General features: G+C 42.8%; 1 protein-coding gene across 7 annotated transcripts in view; it reads right to left on the bottom strand.

The window, feature by feature from the left end:
- mctp1a (multiple C2 domains, transmembrane 1a) overlaps positions 1-16,824 on the bottom strand; it is a 129,630-nt gene that overhangs the window by 8,106 nt on the left and 104,700 nt on the right. For 5 of the 7 annotated variants that reach the window (XM_025911985.1, XM_019366017.2, XM_019366020.2 and 2 more), the window contains 5 exons: positions 14,108-14,164; positions 8,604-8,702; positions 1,067-1,176; positions 310-419; positions 22-119 (listed from right to left, as the gene is read on the bottom strand). In XM_025911985.1, coding sequence (XP_025767770.1) covers positions 22-119; positions 310-419; positions 1,067-1,176; positions 8,604-8,702; positions 14,108-14,164 — 474 coding nt within the window. Of the gene's footprint in view, positions 1-21; positions 120-309; positions 420-1,066; positions 1,177-8,603; positions 8,703-11,654; positions 14,039-14,078; positions 14,165-16,824 lie in introns of those variants that run through there. The other 2 variants (XM_019366019.2, XM_025911984.1) reach the window with 2 other exon arrangements.

The raw sequence follows: 16,824 nt of genomic DNA, 5'->3' as shown, positions 1-16,824 counted from the left end.
AACATATAAAATTTCACCCACCACTTGTACATCTGAGGGCACTCTGGACAGAAAGTCTAGCAGCTCGTTGTTATCAATGGTGTAGGGGTCTCGTAGCTTCTTTGTAAATTTATTCACTCCTGCAGAGAGAAAAGTGGGGGCAGACGGGTAAGAATTGAAAGAAGGAAAGACGGACACATCTTTATATTTGTTGTACTGTCTCTGTGTGCTCACACAAAAAAACATCATGGCACACAGATTTATTTAGATAGAGGATCTGAATCTTCTTATATACTATATGATGTAATAAACAATACAACATTAGCTCACCCCAGGCCAGCACAATGTATCGGAGAGGGATGAAATAGAGGATGATGGTGGCCACTCCGAGAGCCACGATAGCTAACCAGCTTAAGAAAGGCACAGTCCAGTTAAATGTGCTGCAAAGAGAGGAGAAGGAGAGTAATATAAGCAGCAATGCTCACTCCAGATATAACACAAACATGCTGAGAAATAATGTAGGAATGAGTCAGGAAGTTACTTCATGCAAAGTTTAACAGGTTGCAGGGAGAAAATTTTACAACTTTTTGAATTCATTAGAGTGTGAACGTTAGAAAGCACTTAGAGGTAGAAAAGCACTTTTTGAGAACCAGTTCTTTTACTTGTATCTTCAACTCTAACTTTTAATGAAACAAAACAAACAAAACTTTCTGTGTATGAACCGTATGTTAAAAAAAAAGGCTGTTAGTACATACAGGGATGTAAAAAATTAATAAATAAATGCTTTTGTGTAAGTGTGCATGCAGTGTATTTAATCTAATATCTGCATGATAAAAGGTAATGCAAGGTCAAGTAAGATATAGTGGACATAAAGACAAGCAGTCTTTGTATTTGTTCCCCAGGGTTGGGTGTCACACTGGCATTAATTCTTGAGAGCGGCACTAAGTTATACTCAGTTATGCTGGCAAAGAGAACCGGCCAGCGTGGCAGAAAAAAAACAAAACACAACCAAAACAACAACACAGGGACGTGCGGAGCGGAGCAGAGCAGAGCGGGCCGGGTGCCGAGGAGCAGGCTTACGACTCACTTCTTTATCCTCTCGCCATAGGAGGCCACTTCATCTAGCGCATTCTGCACGCTGATGCACACGTCCTGAATGGCATAAAGCTTGTTCATGAAGCCCTTTCTTTCTGAGTCCTGCAAGAGGACAGATAGAGATGTAGGCGAGAGACAGAGAGAAAGAGAGAAAGCGAGGATGAGGGAGGAAGACGTGGAGGGAAATAGAGAAGAGACAGGAGGAGAGAGAGAAGAGAGAGGCTGGGCACAGGCGTCTTTGTGAAAACAATACATTTCAAATAGCGTCAAAGATTTGGAGTGGGGAGCCAAATCACCGGATATCCTGCATAAAGTGACAGAGTGCTTTCATTCCAGGCAGTAATAGAGATATAAAGTTGGCAGAACAAATCAAAATGTTTTCCTCCTTACGAATCCTCACACAGGCAAAATTTGAATATGTGAATAGGCAGAGAGAGGAGCAGAATTAAACTGAAAGCCGAATGGATAGATCAATCTTTGGGCTCGCTCTCTCTCTCTGCTGCTGCTGCCAACACAGCTTGGAAGACCAGGCAGAGCTCTCTTTTGTTCTCCTGGCTGGCACAGTGTGATGATGTCACCAGCCGTGACATCATTATCATCCTTATTAACACTGTCACTCACCACGAAGAGTTCAGAGCGGGAGGGGTCGGGGGGAGTCACAAAATAGGCAGGCAATCTGAAGTCGACAACCCCTGCCCTTCTTACCGAAACAAAGTGAAGAATTTGAAAAGTCATGCAACAGTCAACGAGCTGCTGACTGACAGGCAGGGGCACGACGGATCTGGACAAAATGAGGTGACAGAGAGCGATTAAAAGCCATTGGCTGAGTGAGGACATCGACACGCAGACTGGTTGTTGCAATATGTGAATGGTGGACATGCTTGGAAGACAAAAGGGTAGAAAAGAGCTATCCAGGAGAAAGTCATACGAGTATTATGTGCACTATCGTGGGTGACCCGTTCATAATGTGGCAGGAGGAGGTGACTTTTAAACAAATTGGTGGAGGAGGAGAAGACTGTAATTACAGGATGATCATGTGAAAGTTCTCTACCACATCAATGGCGTAAACACCTGTAATAGAAGAAAATAAATTACAGATGCCAGAAACAGTGAGATAAGAAATGGTTTGAATGGAATAAGCTGAAGAAAGTGAATATTTTACACAGTAAAACCAAAAAAACCCCTCAAATCTTAATCAAGAAGAGTTTCCCCAAAACCAAAGGTGATGATATAACCACACATGCCCAGTATTTCTCTCTGTGTGCAGGAAAGACTATGTTACTGATGAAGATTGATGGACGTTGCTAGATTAGAGAAGTAAAGCTCTAAGTAATTATAACTACCATCGCCAAAGAAGACAGTGAAGCAGTCAAAGACCTGAAACCTTCAGGACCTCAAAGGCCTTTACCACATTTCCATCTTGAGGCCAGCCACCTCACCACAACCCTCCCACTGAGACCCAAACTGCCCCCCAAACCCACCCTCGTCTTTTTGCTCTCTGTCCAGGATCAGATAATGTGAAAAATGAACCATGGAGCAGTCAGGGAGACCACATGGCCTCCCCAGCAAAACCACACAAGACAAATAGATATAATTAGACAGCGTCTCTGGGTTATTTTTCTTCGCAAATATTTTACAAGACTCCCTTTCTTTCCTCCTCCCGCTGTCCTCCTCTTCTAAGGCCTTTCCTCAAAGTCCATCTGTTTTTCATTGCTGAGTCAAACAAATCTCAGAACGCAGGGTCTATTGTGCTGGGCTTGGTGAGGCCGAGCCGAGCCAGGCTGGGCCGGGTCAGGACGTTTTATTTTCGGTCCTGGGCTCAGGGGAGAGTGTTTGAGGGCCACAGGAGTGGTGTGAGAGACCGGGCGGGGGTGGAGAGGATAAGTCAGAGGTCATTCGAGTATAAACCATTGCCACATGCCCTTCGGACTGCGGTCTGACTCCTATTTCCTGTCTTCAAACACGGCTTGGGGAGGTGGGAGGTAGCAATAACACCGAGGGCCACGGAGAACCTTGTTTTCCCAGCTTCCCTGCACACTGCGCACATATGGAGTCAGGCAACCTGTTCTTATAATGGAACCTAATATGCACACAAACACACACACCCTACAGCTATTAGATAAGGTTGATCTGCACACCTGGTCTTGCTGTGTGACTCTACAAACAATATCCCAACAGAGATTAGATGATGGGGGTCCTTGATTTCAAAAGGCAGTTTCTTTTTCTACTGAGCATGTTCGCACTACAGTGTCATGACTAATAGAGAAAGTACTCATATCAAAATAAAATCTGCGCTCCTCAAGAGCAGATCCATTACAAGTTTTTTAAATAAAAGACTCCTTTTTCATGCTTTCGGCACACGTATTTTGCAAGAACTGTGTGTTTCAATTAGCTCACATGTGGTAAGTAATTAGAACATGGTTTTTCCACTCTTGACCAGCTTCTAGTCTCACTCAGGAGGAGGAGCGAGTGCTTTACAGGAGTCTTAGGGCCTGTATTTCCATCTGTGTCTTCCTGTTTCTGTCAGGGAGACTAAGTGGGTTTGTTTGGAGAAGTGAAGGCAAGGCTAGTAAAATCGACTCTGGCTAGGCCTCTCTCTGATTTAGCTTGGCCACAGATGCAAGCCATTTTAACACTCAAAGTATGCTACAAATCCCAACAGCTACGACAACCTGGTCATGATGGATGATGCCGCTTGGCTTGAATCAGCCAAGCAACATCATGAACTTGCCTAATGTGTTTAGCATCATTAGTTTTAAACACTCCAGCTTCATCTATACACAATCGATAGACAGACAGACAGACAGACAGACAGACAGATAGACAGACAGACAGACGGATATTTTCACAGAAAAGTCAGCAGAATATTCTACTACTGTGCATTAGAAGCTCCATAAAGACAGTTGGTGAATGAGATGCTTCCTTGTGCAGAAGGAATTACTTGACATCAATTAACTATCATCAGGTTGGTAGCTGAAATATTTAGTGAGTTGGTGTCCTTTGTTGGGTGAGAGTTGCATGTTTTAATGGCATGGATGCCATTTAAAGAAAATAAATGCATCCCTATGTCCAAGGTTTGCATCATTGTTTGGATGTGTGAAGTGCGGTATGAAATCTCAGCCTTTATTGCCCAGCAGCCGAACAGCAATAAAGGCTCGTTAAAAGTGATGTGAGTTGTTTATATGTGTTAAGGAAAAATAACCCCTCAGTGATACCAGAGAGAGCCCAGGGACACTCTCACACACACACACACACACACACACATTCAAAGAAACAGCCAAGTCAGGCTAACCACATTGCACTTGCTGGTAAATTGTGGTAAACAAATGTGGTAAACTCCCTGAAAACTAACTTAAATATTTAACAAAGGAAAGATGCACAAAGCCCGGGCGCACTCGACTGCTCCATTTCTCTCTCAGAAAGACACCACCATCACAGCAAAGTACATCTATATGCAAAAGTGCAAAGTGAGCAGTTGTAAACTTTACAAAGACAGTTTGTTCTTCACTGACCCAAGGCCTAGAGCTAAACAAGAGAGAGGTCACTGAGGACTTAGCCTATTAGGTTGGACTCAAATATCTGTCCTATATCTACTTGGTGGAAAAGAGAGAGCCATTTGAGACTATTTTAACCTCTGATCACACTGTTCTCCCTGCTGATTTACGCCATAAAAATGATAAACCTAACAGTTATAATGTAGCGGCATATATCCCATCAAACTGCAAAATGAGTCTGAACCACAAGTGGCTGCCGCTCATTGCCGCTGTGCTAAAATTGCACCTGTTTTTCTTTGTTTTTCCTTTTTTTGCCCCTCTCACTCTGGCAGCACAGTAAAAATTGAAATGTCATATAAAATGTGACAGGATGCTAATATGTGGCTCCCAGAGGGCATCTGAAAGCGTTCTTGTTGATTTTGTAACTGCAGAGAGAGACGGCATCCCTCCCATTTCCACCCCAGGAAAAAAAAAAAAAAAAAAAAAAAAAAAAAAAAAACACTGAAAAGTTGAACAAGTTGAGGAATGCTAGAGGGTGACACGAATTCAATTTCCAAAGCCTGCGAAAGAACTAGCAATGACACGATAATAAATAGTGCATATGATTAGCATCTACTGTATATTTAAATTAGGTGTGTCGCTATCTACTGAACAAAAAAGAAAACAATGATTTTGTGCTCATAAAGATGTTATTTGGGCGTGCATTTTTTTTAATTGCTGGAAATAAAGAAAATGATTGATGAAAGTGCATGTCACTGGAAGGAGAGCAGGCCTTTATTGGTTCATTTGCATTCACCCATGGCATACTGTTCTCTCTAGTGGCGATGTGTCGACACTGTACATGACTCACAAGTCGAAATAGAGCACTATAGAGACAGCTTACCTGAAAATGAAAAAGCTGGAAAACATAGAGAACACGGAAAAGAAAAGCTCCCAAAATTGTATTTTATATAAATATAAACTCCAATTTTCCCTGCAGTATTTCTGTTAATCATCACCTTCCCCTTGTTTCGTGTTTTTAAGATTAAATGTAACTGTTTGTGAACTAAGCATTTTTTGTGGTTTATTTTTCCCATTTTCATGTGTTCATTAGCATTTTAAGAGTAATAAAAATATCAAATGAAGCATGGAACTCATTTTTTTTTAATCTCTTATGTTGGCCATTTAAATAGTTCAGCTGCTCTAAAGCTATTGTGTTACCGGGGTCTATTCCAAGTAATACCAACTCCACTGGGGACAAGATGAGTCACAGATTTTACCAATTGGGAGTTAAGAAAGGCCCCCTGGGGAATAAAAAAAGAAGAAAAAAAAGGACCCAGTGGCCTAGAATACCATCTCTTTTCGGTTAGGAAATGACAACAGGACAAGACAAAGACCCTGTGAATGGCCTCAGATACCACCCTGCAACCTGGCACCTCGCCAGCGCCACATGAAAGGGGCAGATGTTCGATTTTTTTTTTTTTTTTAAGCGGTGGGTACCATTTTAATAAATAATTTATCCCATATAGCAGCTAATCCATGGGCAAATGGGTGAGGGGGAATACATTTTTTTCCATCTCGACCTCTCTTTCTCTCTTTTTTAAAACATAATACATAAATATTTGTGTTACTGTGCTGTTGAGATGCACAGCACGTCCTGTAAAGATGAGAAGGGGCATCCTGAATCCTGCTCCTATAGGCCGGAGCAGCGAGACTGTATATGTATTTTCCTGCGTTCACATGTTGTGCTGCATTGCTCGTTTGAGAGAACCTGTGTGTGCCGAGGGCTGCTTCAACACAGTCAAAGTCAAACTCCAGTTAAGACTGTCAGCTGAAGGTGGACCGCGCACGCACAATGCTCTCTAGCGCTAATTAGTCTCTTCACCCAGCCAAGTCCCATTGCGGGGATAAGTTTACACATACTGTATATAAAAGAGAGCGTTAGGGGGGAACGAGAGTAGCGAGTATCTAAAGGAGGCGGCGCTAATAGTGGTGCCTTATTTTCAGTTTGACCTCCGCTTCCTGTCCTAAAGAGAAAGGTTTCTGGCGTTATGAGTGTGAGTTTGTGTGCGTGTCTCTAATGTGTCTGGTTGGCAGGAGGTTGTTTGCCACTGATCATCTTTACCCATATCCCCGTGGGGCCTCTCATCACCTCCACCACACCAGCCACTCTATCAAGGCTCAAGGTCAGGTGCGCACACAAAAACATAAATGACTACTACCTCTCAACTTCTGCTCTTGATCACTTGATCACCTTCTCCTGGCCTCCCGCTGCATGCCACGCCCTGAACCGCCATCCTACCTCACCTCTGCTCCCCCTGCTCCCACACTCTCCTTCCCCTGTCCTTCCCAGGAAGCAGCCTGGCGGAGTGTGATGAATGGGACGACATTAGTCTTGTCCTCTGTTGGCCTGGTTTAGCTGCTCCAGCCCATCTCCCCTCGTCCGTCAGTCTGTCAGTCTGTCTAAGTGCGTCTGTTTGTCTAAGTCTCTCTGTCCGGGTTGGCTTAAAACACACAGCATCCCACTGTACTGTCAAATGCCTAAAAGATGAGAGTACATATCAGCTTTCATATTTTTTAAATCAGGGAAACATACAAAACTCAAAGACACATGTGTCACATTTTTAACTACTCTCATTAACGACATCATATTTTAATCTTGCTGGGGTCAAATTACACCTCAATCTGTAAAACCTGCTAACCTTGGCATGTTTTTAATTATACATTCATGTTGAGACACACAGGAGATAGAAAAAGCTGTAAAATCTACTGTCTTAAACTTTGTTTTGGAAAGGGGAAAAAAAAACAACAGAACGAGAGTGCATTGCTATGAAGTGAAGGGATCACATCTTCAAAAAAGTAAATAAAATATGCATCCTCTCTGTGCTCATTACAGATTTATGACTCTTGTTAAAAGAAAAGGTGGCGGCTGCCTTCTTACATGTCTGACTTTCAAATTCAGACGACACTGCTGTCAAGTGTTGTGCTCCACATTCTGTCCAATGAGAGACCGAGAGGGCTGAGTGTGTGCCATCTCCAACATCCTATTCGGCGAGAGTCTCGATAAGAGTTACTTTGGGTGGATAAGAGCATGCAAGAACTCCTCACCTACAGTGCAATGAGCTGCTCGTCGTAATCCTTTGATGCATAGTTCATCAATCAAAAAGTTCAGTTGGTTCAGCCACTTGTGTGTATGCGATTCAGAACAATAACAGTTGGGGGGAGTAGTCATTGCTGCATTAGGCATAATGAGCATTGGGATTTTCTTCAGCAATATGTGACAATTTTGCAGTTCCTGTAGCAACTTTAAAGCAAAAGCGCTGAGAAAAACATTCAAATCACCGCACCAGCCACCGCACACCCATGCACACACACTCAGGGAACGGAAACTCACTCGAAAATTAGTTTGTTAGCTGTCTATTATCAGTGACTTAGGGGGTCATAAGGTGTGAAAGTAGTCCTTATGTGTGAGTGAAACCTAATTAGTACTTTCAAAGAAGCTTGAATCTAAAAGCTTACTTTTTGGCACGAAAAAAAAAAAAAAAAACTACACCAACCTAGAAGAACATTTTATTCCCTTGTGCTCCCTGTTTCTGTGCAAACTGTATCAAAAATAAATAAGCACAAAAGCACTCGAGTGACTCCCCCCATGTCACCTTTTATTGCCCCAGAACCAAAAGCCCCACCAGCAAAACACACCGTCACACCTCAGTCTACACATTTCACCTCAACGTTTAACAAGTCTACAATGCCACAGGGAAGTCAAAGACAAAGACAGGGGCCGCTTTCCATGCTGGAGCTCAGTAGCTTCCCCCATTACCTTAAAAAGCAGGCACAGGCAGAACCTTTGCAGTGGGTTTGGATTTGGGGGGTCAAACGTGCAGTGTGTGTGGGTGTTAATCGAGACGCGGACATGGGGGACAGGTACTGTACACAAACCCTGACAGGACGGCACACAGAGGCCGCTGGACAGACGATGAGCTAAAAAAGGGAACTGGGAGACAGCAACAAACACCATCGGGAGTCGGTGCCAGAACCACACACAGATCAACTTACCACCATTGCTCGTATCCATTCAAAGTGCCAGGAAGCCAACATATCCTCGAGGATATGGTTTTTATCACGGCTGTCCTCCCAGGGGCCTGGTTTAGGGTCCTTGTGGATAGATTACAGTGAGATGTTCTCTTTACAACCCACAGAAATTAAAGTCAAAAGGTTTAGAAAATGTGGATGTTTTGCAGCTGTGGTCTTATACATTTCTATCACCCTGTGCAGGAAAGAAAACAGCAAAAGCACTGCAATCAAAACAGCTTTAGCCTTGCAATGCAGAAAAGATTCTTTTTTTCAGTGCTCATCTTTATTTAAACTTTGAAACAACAGCATTGGGTAGTAAAATTCAAACTAAATATGCATCTCCCTGAGTCCACTGGACTATTGCATATCTATCAGGATGAGCGCCCATGTCCGCAATCTCTACAAAGACCGTGGTCACTGCACTGTAGCGCATAAGAATAGCGCCGAAAGCAAAGAAAAAAAAAACAAACCAACAAAAAAAAAGACCCATGGTGCAAAAAATAAGCAATTTTCATTTGAACCAGGCTGGAAAGACTGAGAATGAAGGAGTGATGATAGAAAGCGAAAGACAAAGCAAGAGATATGCATCTGGGGGGAATAGAGATAGTGAGAGATGATCCACCTGATGTATGTGTGTGACAAAGAGGGAAAACAAACAAACAATGCAGTGTGTTTTGCATAGACAGACAATACTCCTCTCTGCCTCTTTCACCCTCCTTTTTGTTTTCATTCCTGCCTCTATTAGCAAAACATGATTAAAATGCAGTTCCTACCAGCGTCTCTGCTGAACAACGGGGGAGAAAAAAAAAAGACAGTGAGATGGGAAGAAAAATGAAGCGGAAAAGTCAAAAGCATCTTTTACAGCGTGACGCTTTTCATCCTTCACAGGCGGCAAGAAGAAAAGACAGACATTCAAACTTTATTCTCTTCCCTTCTCTCCTGCTCTGTCTCTTTCACCCATTCTCCTCAGCAGCTGAACCCCCCCGATACCTGCATCTCAAGCTCAATAGCCTCCCCAGAACAACATTTCAGTCACACTTTTTTCCCTCTTCCAGAGCATTGATATAATTCCCAGTGCGCTCTTTAGTCCAATTACATTATGCCATGCCGTTATCTGCGTGATCGACACAGTGCCGTGACTGGGACTAAGAGAGGAGTGCGGTGGCTTAGGGAGGTGCTACAGAAGCTCTATGTGCTATCTGGAGACAAGTCGTGGAAACAGCGCTGGATGTGCCCTATTTAACTTTTCATGGAGCAGAAAGCATTGGCGCTTGCTTAATAGTAGCGAGAGGAGGAAAAAAAAACGGAAAAAAGTTGTGGAGAGAAAGACGACAGTCAGCCACATTTGAAAAGAAACAGAGATTCTGGGTGTTAACATCAACAGCTGAAAGTGGCTGTGAGGCCTGCACTGGATATGTGTGCTGATACTAGCCATCCGTCAGCAGTTATACGCTTGCAGGAGAAGAAGCGATGAACACATACACACACACACACGGGCAGGATTGTGTGCGCGCATACATGTTCTGTATGTTGCATGAGTCATGCCTGCAGGGACAGCAGCAGAGGGTGAAATGGCTGTCTCAGCACCACAGATGAGTAGGATAAGGAGAAACTGTGTGGCGGAAGGAAGAAATGGGGGATTCTATATACCTCATCAATAGCACCTTTAAAATCTACTACTGATGTGTCAGGTTGGATGTACACACATTACATGAGGATATCCTAAATACTAGAACTATATTAAGCCTCTGCCTCAATAGGTTAAAAAAAAAACTAAATTATAGAATAGCCGGTGGGTTACTGTTTGACCCCCAAATCTGATGCCTTGAAGAACTGGGTCTATTAAAAAAAAGAAGACAAAACATTCACATTTTTTCAGGTCAATGTTCAAACTAAGTAATAACGTCTGCTCTATATTTACTACGAGGAGAAAAACGAGTCAGAATAATCGAGAAACCAAAAAGATGATTTGGTACATGTGGTACGTCTGTGTACGTGTGTGTGTATGTGAGCGAGATATTGATAGATAGGCATAGAGGGAGAAAAAGAGAGGGAGTGCACCGAGCAGTAAGCCCGTGAGCAGGACATGATTGCAGTGTGTATCTTATCTGTGTCAGGTCCTCCTGAGGCTAGTGGAGCCTAGCTGAGCGGAGCACAAGCGCTTCAGTGACCAGTCAACCGTGTGAGGGTAATCTCCTCACTCCTTCAGTCTGTCTCTCTCTCATTCACTCTCTCTTTCCATTTTTCCAGTAAGCCCCCCTCTGGGAGGCAGCTGAGCTGCACACACATCCACGTGAGACGTTCACACAAACACATTTACGCACACAAACACTCACACCCGTGCAGAGCCTAAAGGCTACTGGCTCATGCCAGCTCTGGACAGCGAGCCCACAGGTGAGTGGAGACATCACAAGCTACATTATACGCTTAAGCCCCTGCAGCCACATGCTTGTAAATACAGGAATGAGCAGCGTGTTTTTGCTATCTCACACTGGTCAAGCTGTATTTCAAGATGGTGAAAGGGGTCTACAAAGATACTGCAGGATGCATTTTTAAAAGTGTAAGACAGATTTAAAAGAAAACCATGGATTTGCTTTGTGTAAAAGGCGACAGATAATTGAGGAAGTCATAGACACTTGGGCCCGGATACCTGTCCATATCATTTAAGAGATTCATTTTGGCATTTCATAAAAGAAAATCAAAGATGTGATTTTATAATCAACAGCACAAGCTGAGTTAAAGGTTTTTGGATCATAAATTAGACTACAGGACTCTCAAATCGATGAAAAAATGTAGACCTTTTTTCCCCTCAAACACTCATCCTTATATGTAGTATAAATAATAATAACCGTAACTGTTAAATCTAGATACGCAATTTCAATAAATGTGTCTCTTACGTTTATGTGTTACATGAGTAATGCACTTCGGGATAAAAAGAAAAAAATTCCATATTAAGGTGAGTGCACCCACACACACACACACACACACACACACACACCCACACACCCACACACACACACACACACACCCACACACACACACACACACACACACAATGTGAAGGAAGGGAGAAGACAAAAAGAATTAGTTTATGTCTAACATTCTTTCACCCTTCGTGTGCTTGCTGTTTGGCTTTAACAACTCAGCCGTCCCCATCAATTAGTCTAGATGCTGGACTTTCATTGAGATTAAGTGACTAATATCAGTGCTTGCTCACAAGAAAGACACTTTTCACGTCTGCCCAACAATCTGTTAAGTCAAAACACATGTGGTAATCCAAGGCAAAAAGCCTGCAAGGGGTCCTCTATGCAATGAAAAACAGGTGCTCTAGTTTTTGGCCATGTAATACCCCATTTACCCTCTGGAGCAAAGGTTATCCAGCTAATAGCTGCCTTGTGGTGCACTGGGAAGAGCTGTGCACATGGCCCAAGTAAACATCTGGGACGGATTGTACATACTTGCAACATATGCTTCAAGTTCAATTAAAATGAGGCCTTGGCACATTTATTAATCTTTTTTTCCTCTCCCTTTGCTCTCTCTCTCTCTTTCTCTTCTTCCCACTCTCCCCTATAGGCCTGTGCCATTAAAGAGGCCTCCTTTGACCCGTCCTTCATACTTACTCATACGATCTGAAGCTGCAGCTCATATCCAATGTAAAAGACCTCATATCCAATGTGAAAGACAAATTTGCTAAGCCCTGAAAGTCCATTTGTTCTGCACTTAACCAGGTTGGAGGGAGAGCAAAGGGAAGAGAGTGTGTGTCACAGCAAAAGGAAAAAAAAAAACAGAAAAAAAAGGCAGGGAAGGGGATGATTGTGGAAAGGGGAAGAAGGAGAGTGGGAGGGGAGAGAGATGTAGGCGAAGAAAAAAGAAAAATGCCCCCCTTTCAACTTCCCTACAGCTCAAATGAAATGCTAACAGTTGAGGGGAGCAATAGATCAAAATGTATGAAGCCAGAGTTGGTAAATTGTAGCCTTTGTGGCAGCTGTGCTATCCAGCATCCCAGCCCTGTGTGAACACAGAGCAAGGCCTTCTTATTTGGAATAATCAGTTCGCCACCAAATCTGACGGAGGCCGCACAAACTGCTTCTGCACCTCATTTCAATATGAAAGTCCAAAATGTATTTCATATAATCTGCAGCTTTTCAAATGCTTGTATTTTTTATTTCCCACCCCACAGAGAGGAGGTTAGAAATGCAATAAGGAGGACAGACACAGGGAAGGAGTGTGGAAAAAAAGGTTCAAGGTTGGCTGGTGCATATCTTCAGTCAGTGCCCCCCTGTACATTTCAGCCTTGGAACTTCACAGCCAAGAAACTTCCTTCTGCCTCTGCACTGTGGGAGAGGATGTAATGCTCACATATTGCTGTGTGCTCATCCCTCAACTGGCTGCCTGGCTGATTGATTGCTGACTTTCTAGTGGGATGACTATTTGACCAATGACACGATAAATGTTGCTTCTTTTTTAAAGTTTTTTTTTTCTTTAACCATTCCTTTTTGCAGAGGCTGTTGTAAAGTTGCCGTTAGATAAGTAAATTTAGCCTACAAGTCCAACATCAGCTTTCTTGGAATTTTTTTTTAAAAGATTATCAAACCAGACCATCCATATTATCACATCACAATCTAGTGTGAGGCAGAAAAGTATCAAGCATCAAGTCAAATCATTTTCATTTTCACACTATAAAACCAAGTGCAAGCTAAGCTAAAATGCCACTCTTGTTTCACACTGCTTGAAACCTCAACACACTAGAGTCTGAAGGAGAAAATTACTTTCATTTCAAACCTGATACACAAGAAAAGCAGACAACACAGTGGGTAGATTAAGCGCTGTGCTATTTCAATTACCATTCCCAGGTGGAGCACTGACAAGGTTCTGTATCCCATCCAGTGGCATTTGTTTCAGTAGCTGTTCCTACAGTGCAAACGAGCGGAGGCAGTAAAGCAGCCACCTGTTGTTACCTGATAGTGTCTGGACAAGCCCAGATGCTGTTTTACTGCGACATAAAGGAGCAGTGAATGGACCTAAATAGCTAACTAAGCACTTTATATGGGTGTATGTTCACAGGAAGAAGGACTGAAGCACAGTGTCTGTAAATTTAGCACACTGTTATACGAAGGGAAATTTAGGGATAATGCACCAAAGCGCGTCAAAAAGATCAAAAACAAAGCGAAACCCCGAGCAGAAAAGGTGAGGAATGTGTTATGTACACACCTAAAGAGAAAACTTTTGAAAAGGTTAAAAAGGTTGTACAATCTGTGAACATGTGTTTGTGCCTCAGGCAGTGAGAATATCTGAACAGGGGGAAGAGATGGGAGGGGAAGATGGAGTCATTTTGTTAGTCTGTTTGTGTTTCCGGTCTGTGAAGCAGTGTCAACCCCTCCTGAGGCAGTGTGTGTGCGAGTGTGTGTGTGTGTGTGTGTGTGTGTGTGTGTGTGTGTGTGTGTGTGTGTGTATGCGAATGCATCTCTGACACGAGACATAATTACCTTGTCATCTTTGTCAAAATCCTCATCCTCATCCTCCAGCAGGTCCTCCACTGCTTCCTGACAGTTGCAACAGAGCAAAGAGAAAAAACGAGAAGGAGAAATAAAATGTTTATGCAACAGCTATAGTGCAGATAAACATTAGATAACACAGGGTTAACATCATCAGAACATCCAAAGAGGCATATTAAAGCTGATTGGTTCTGCTTATGTCTGGCAAGAGTTTGTTAATGAGTATGGAAGACATGCAGAAAGCACAACTATTGGATTTGTGAGTGCTAATATGTCATAAGCTTCAGAATGGTTCTCAATTAGAATTTAATTTTAGAAACATTCTGTTGTTCAAATATGTTGACACTTCTGGAAATGCAAGCAAACGCTCTGGCTTTGAATTTCCACGGGCTGAGGATTAAAGTCTATTCAAGCAGTCAAATGGCATTGCACAAAAGCATGTAAGACTTATACTTTTCAAAGGGAGAAGACAGCAGAACTCCTCTTCTTCTGACCTCCTTAACCTCTGCATGAGTCTCTCACCTCCACCACTGGTTTATATACATTCACCTCTCTATGCTTTTTTTTCTTCTTCCTCACAGAGTGTGACGCTCCATGAGAGAAGAAAGAAGAAAAGCCTGAAGCGCAGAGACCGAGTCACAAAGAACAGCAACTATTTGCTTCAGTGGTCCACAACCGAGAAAACTGGAGCCGACGTGACTCTGAAGCCCCGAGAAACCACAAGACATACTGTAGAACACAAAGAAAAATGGCATGATTTACGACACTTGCTCACACTCGGTCTAAATTCACGACACCAAACATAAAGGGTACTGGACAAAATAAGTAGCACAGATTTTAAACAATTATTTAAGACACAGTGGAATCACATAGAGACCTCTCACTGTATGTGAAAGCAAGGCAATATTCACACGTATATCCATAGAAGTTCATCCCTGAACTGGCAAGAAGACCTTGGTCCACACTTGTCTGTGTCTTGATACCACCAAAGTGAAAACCATTACAGCTGCATCTTATCCACCCTCTATCAATGACACATCACAGCTAATCATATGACACATCATATAGTTGCCCACGATTTACATAAACAAACAGCCGTATCATAAGCCCTACAGCTGTCAACCTCGGATTTGATCTGCTCTCATTGTTTGATAGCGTTACCAGCCCCTACCCCCTCGAAAACCTTCACCCATCCCCGACATTACCGCAACCCCCCCAGCAAATCCAGAACAGTGGAAACTAGTTTGGAGAAATCCAAAAATCATTACTTAACAAGACAATAGCTTTTGTCCTTTTTGTTTTTCATTGGAATACGGGGGGAAACTATGTGGCGGCTGACATAAGCCTCTTATGTAAATGCAGCTTCCCACACAAACAAAGACGAGTTCAGTCAGAACAGCGGAGTCGAGAGGGTACTGCGTGTGTGCGCGTTCCTGTTCTATCAATATAAGTGAATCACTGGGGCAAAGTGCTGTGCATGTATGTGTGAAACTCCTCATTTTAACTGTCTGACTGTGTAACAACTGGCCATTCGCAGCTCAATGAAACTCTCCCATGTCTAGACAAATAAGCTCGACTGTTCACATTTGACAGTCTCTTTATTGACACTGAGCACATCCAGCGCTACACTATACAAATACCGAAGAGGGAATTCTCGTGCTCAGTCAAGGGAAAAGATGTAGATGAGATACTGTAAAAATGAAAGCCTTCTGGCATCTCTAAACAAATGAACTATAACTGTTTATAAAGACATCATGGTTCCCTCCAAATCCTTTCATCCATGCCAAAATAGAAATATAATGGAATCTTCCACACAGAGGCATTAGCAGGGCATGCCTGGCACATGCTCCAAACTTTAAACAAAGAAATGAGCATGAGCTAGGTGGAGAAGCATGACCTAGAGAGACAGAGAGAATGATAGAGTCGTTTGTCTCCCTCTGCTCTCCGCTCTCCTCTCTCCCTTCTATTGCCGCTGGTTACAGGGAGAAGTCATGTTTCCTGCAATGAGACACAGTGTAAAATTAATAAATAAAAAGACACGGAACATGTCATCTGCCCTGAAGATTGCCACGGCTAAATGCGTGCACTGAAGCTACTGTCTCAGTACGGGAGGATATAAATTACCTCAGTGCAGCCAATGAATTCCAAACATCCCTCTTTCGTTCTCTGTATCGCTCTACCTCTCCCTCTATTTGTCTCATTCTTTCCTCTTTCTAAGACCTGTTTGGTGTATGATATCATTTGTCTGCTTATCCCCCCCATTATCATGTTGTTTGAATTACTATCATTACAGCACGGCAGCATCAAAGCCTTGCTGTCGACAGGATCGCGCAGGGCTCACATTGCCTGCAGAGCTGCTCCAGTCAATTCAGTATCTACAGAGGTGGGGATTAACATATTCAGACCCATTCAAATGATACTGGGATGATGCAGGCTACTCTTACAGATTACATTGTGCCCCATAAATACATACATAGATGCGATAATATGAAATACACGCAAAGAATGCAAGCGAGCACAATGACATTGAGAGTTCAAATGGCTTTGGATGTATGAATGCATCTGTTTGGTCTTTGCTTAAACGCGAAGAGCTAATTTGCAAGAATTAATTTGCTGCTGCATTCCCTTTCCAACAACTGCTCTGCATGCTCGACGCGCTTTATCTGAATTATTTTTTGCCTCTTTTACTGTATTTTGCATCAAGGCAA

Source organism: Oreochromis niloticus, linkage group LG12 (genome assembly GCF_001858045.2).
Source record: "Oreochromis niloticus isolate F11D_XX linkage group LG12, O_niloticus_UMD_NMBU, whole genome shotgun sequence".
Classification (NCBI taxonomy): domain Eukaryota; kingdom Metazoa; phylum Chordata; class Actinopteri; order Cichliformes; family Cichlidae; genus Oreochromis; species Oreochromis niloticus.
Note: the sequence above shows the minus strand (reverse complement) of the source record. Positions and strands in the feature narration are given on the sequence as shown.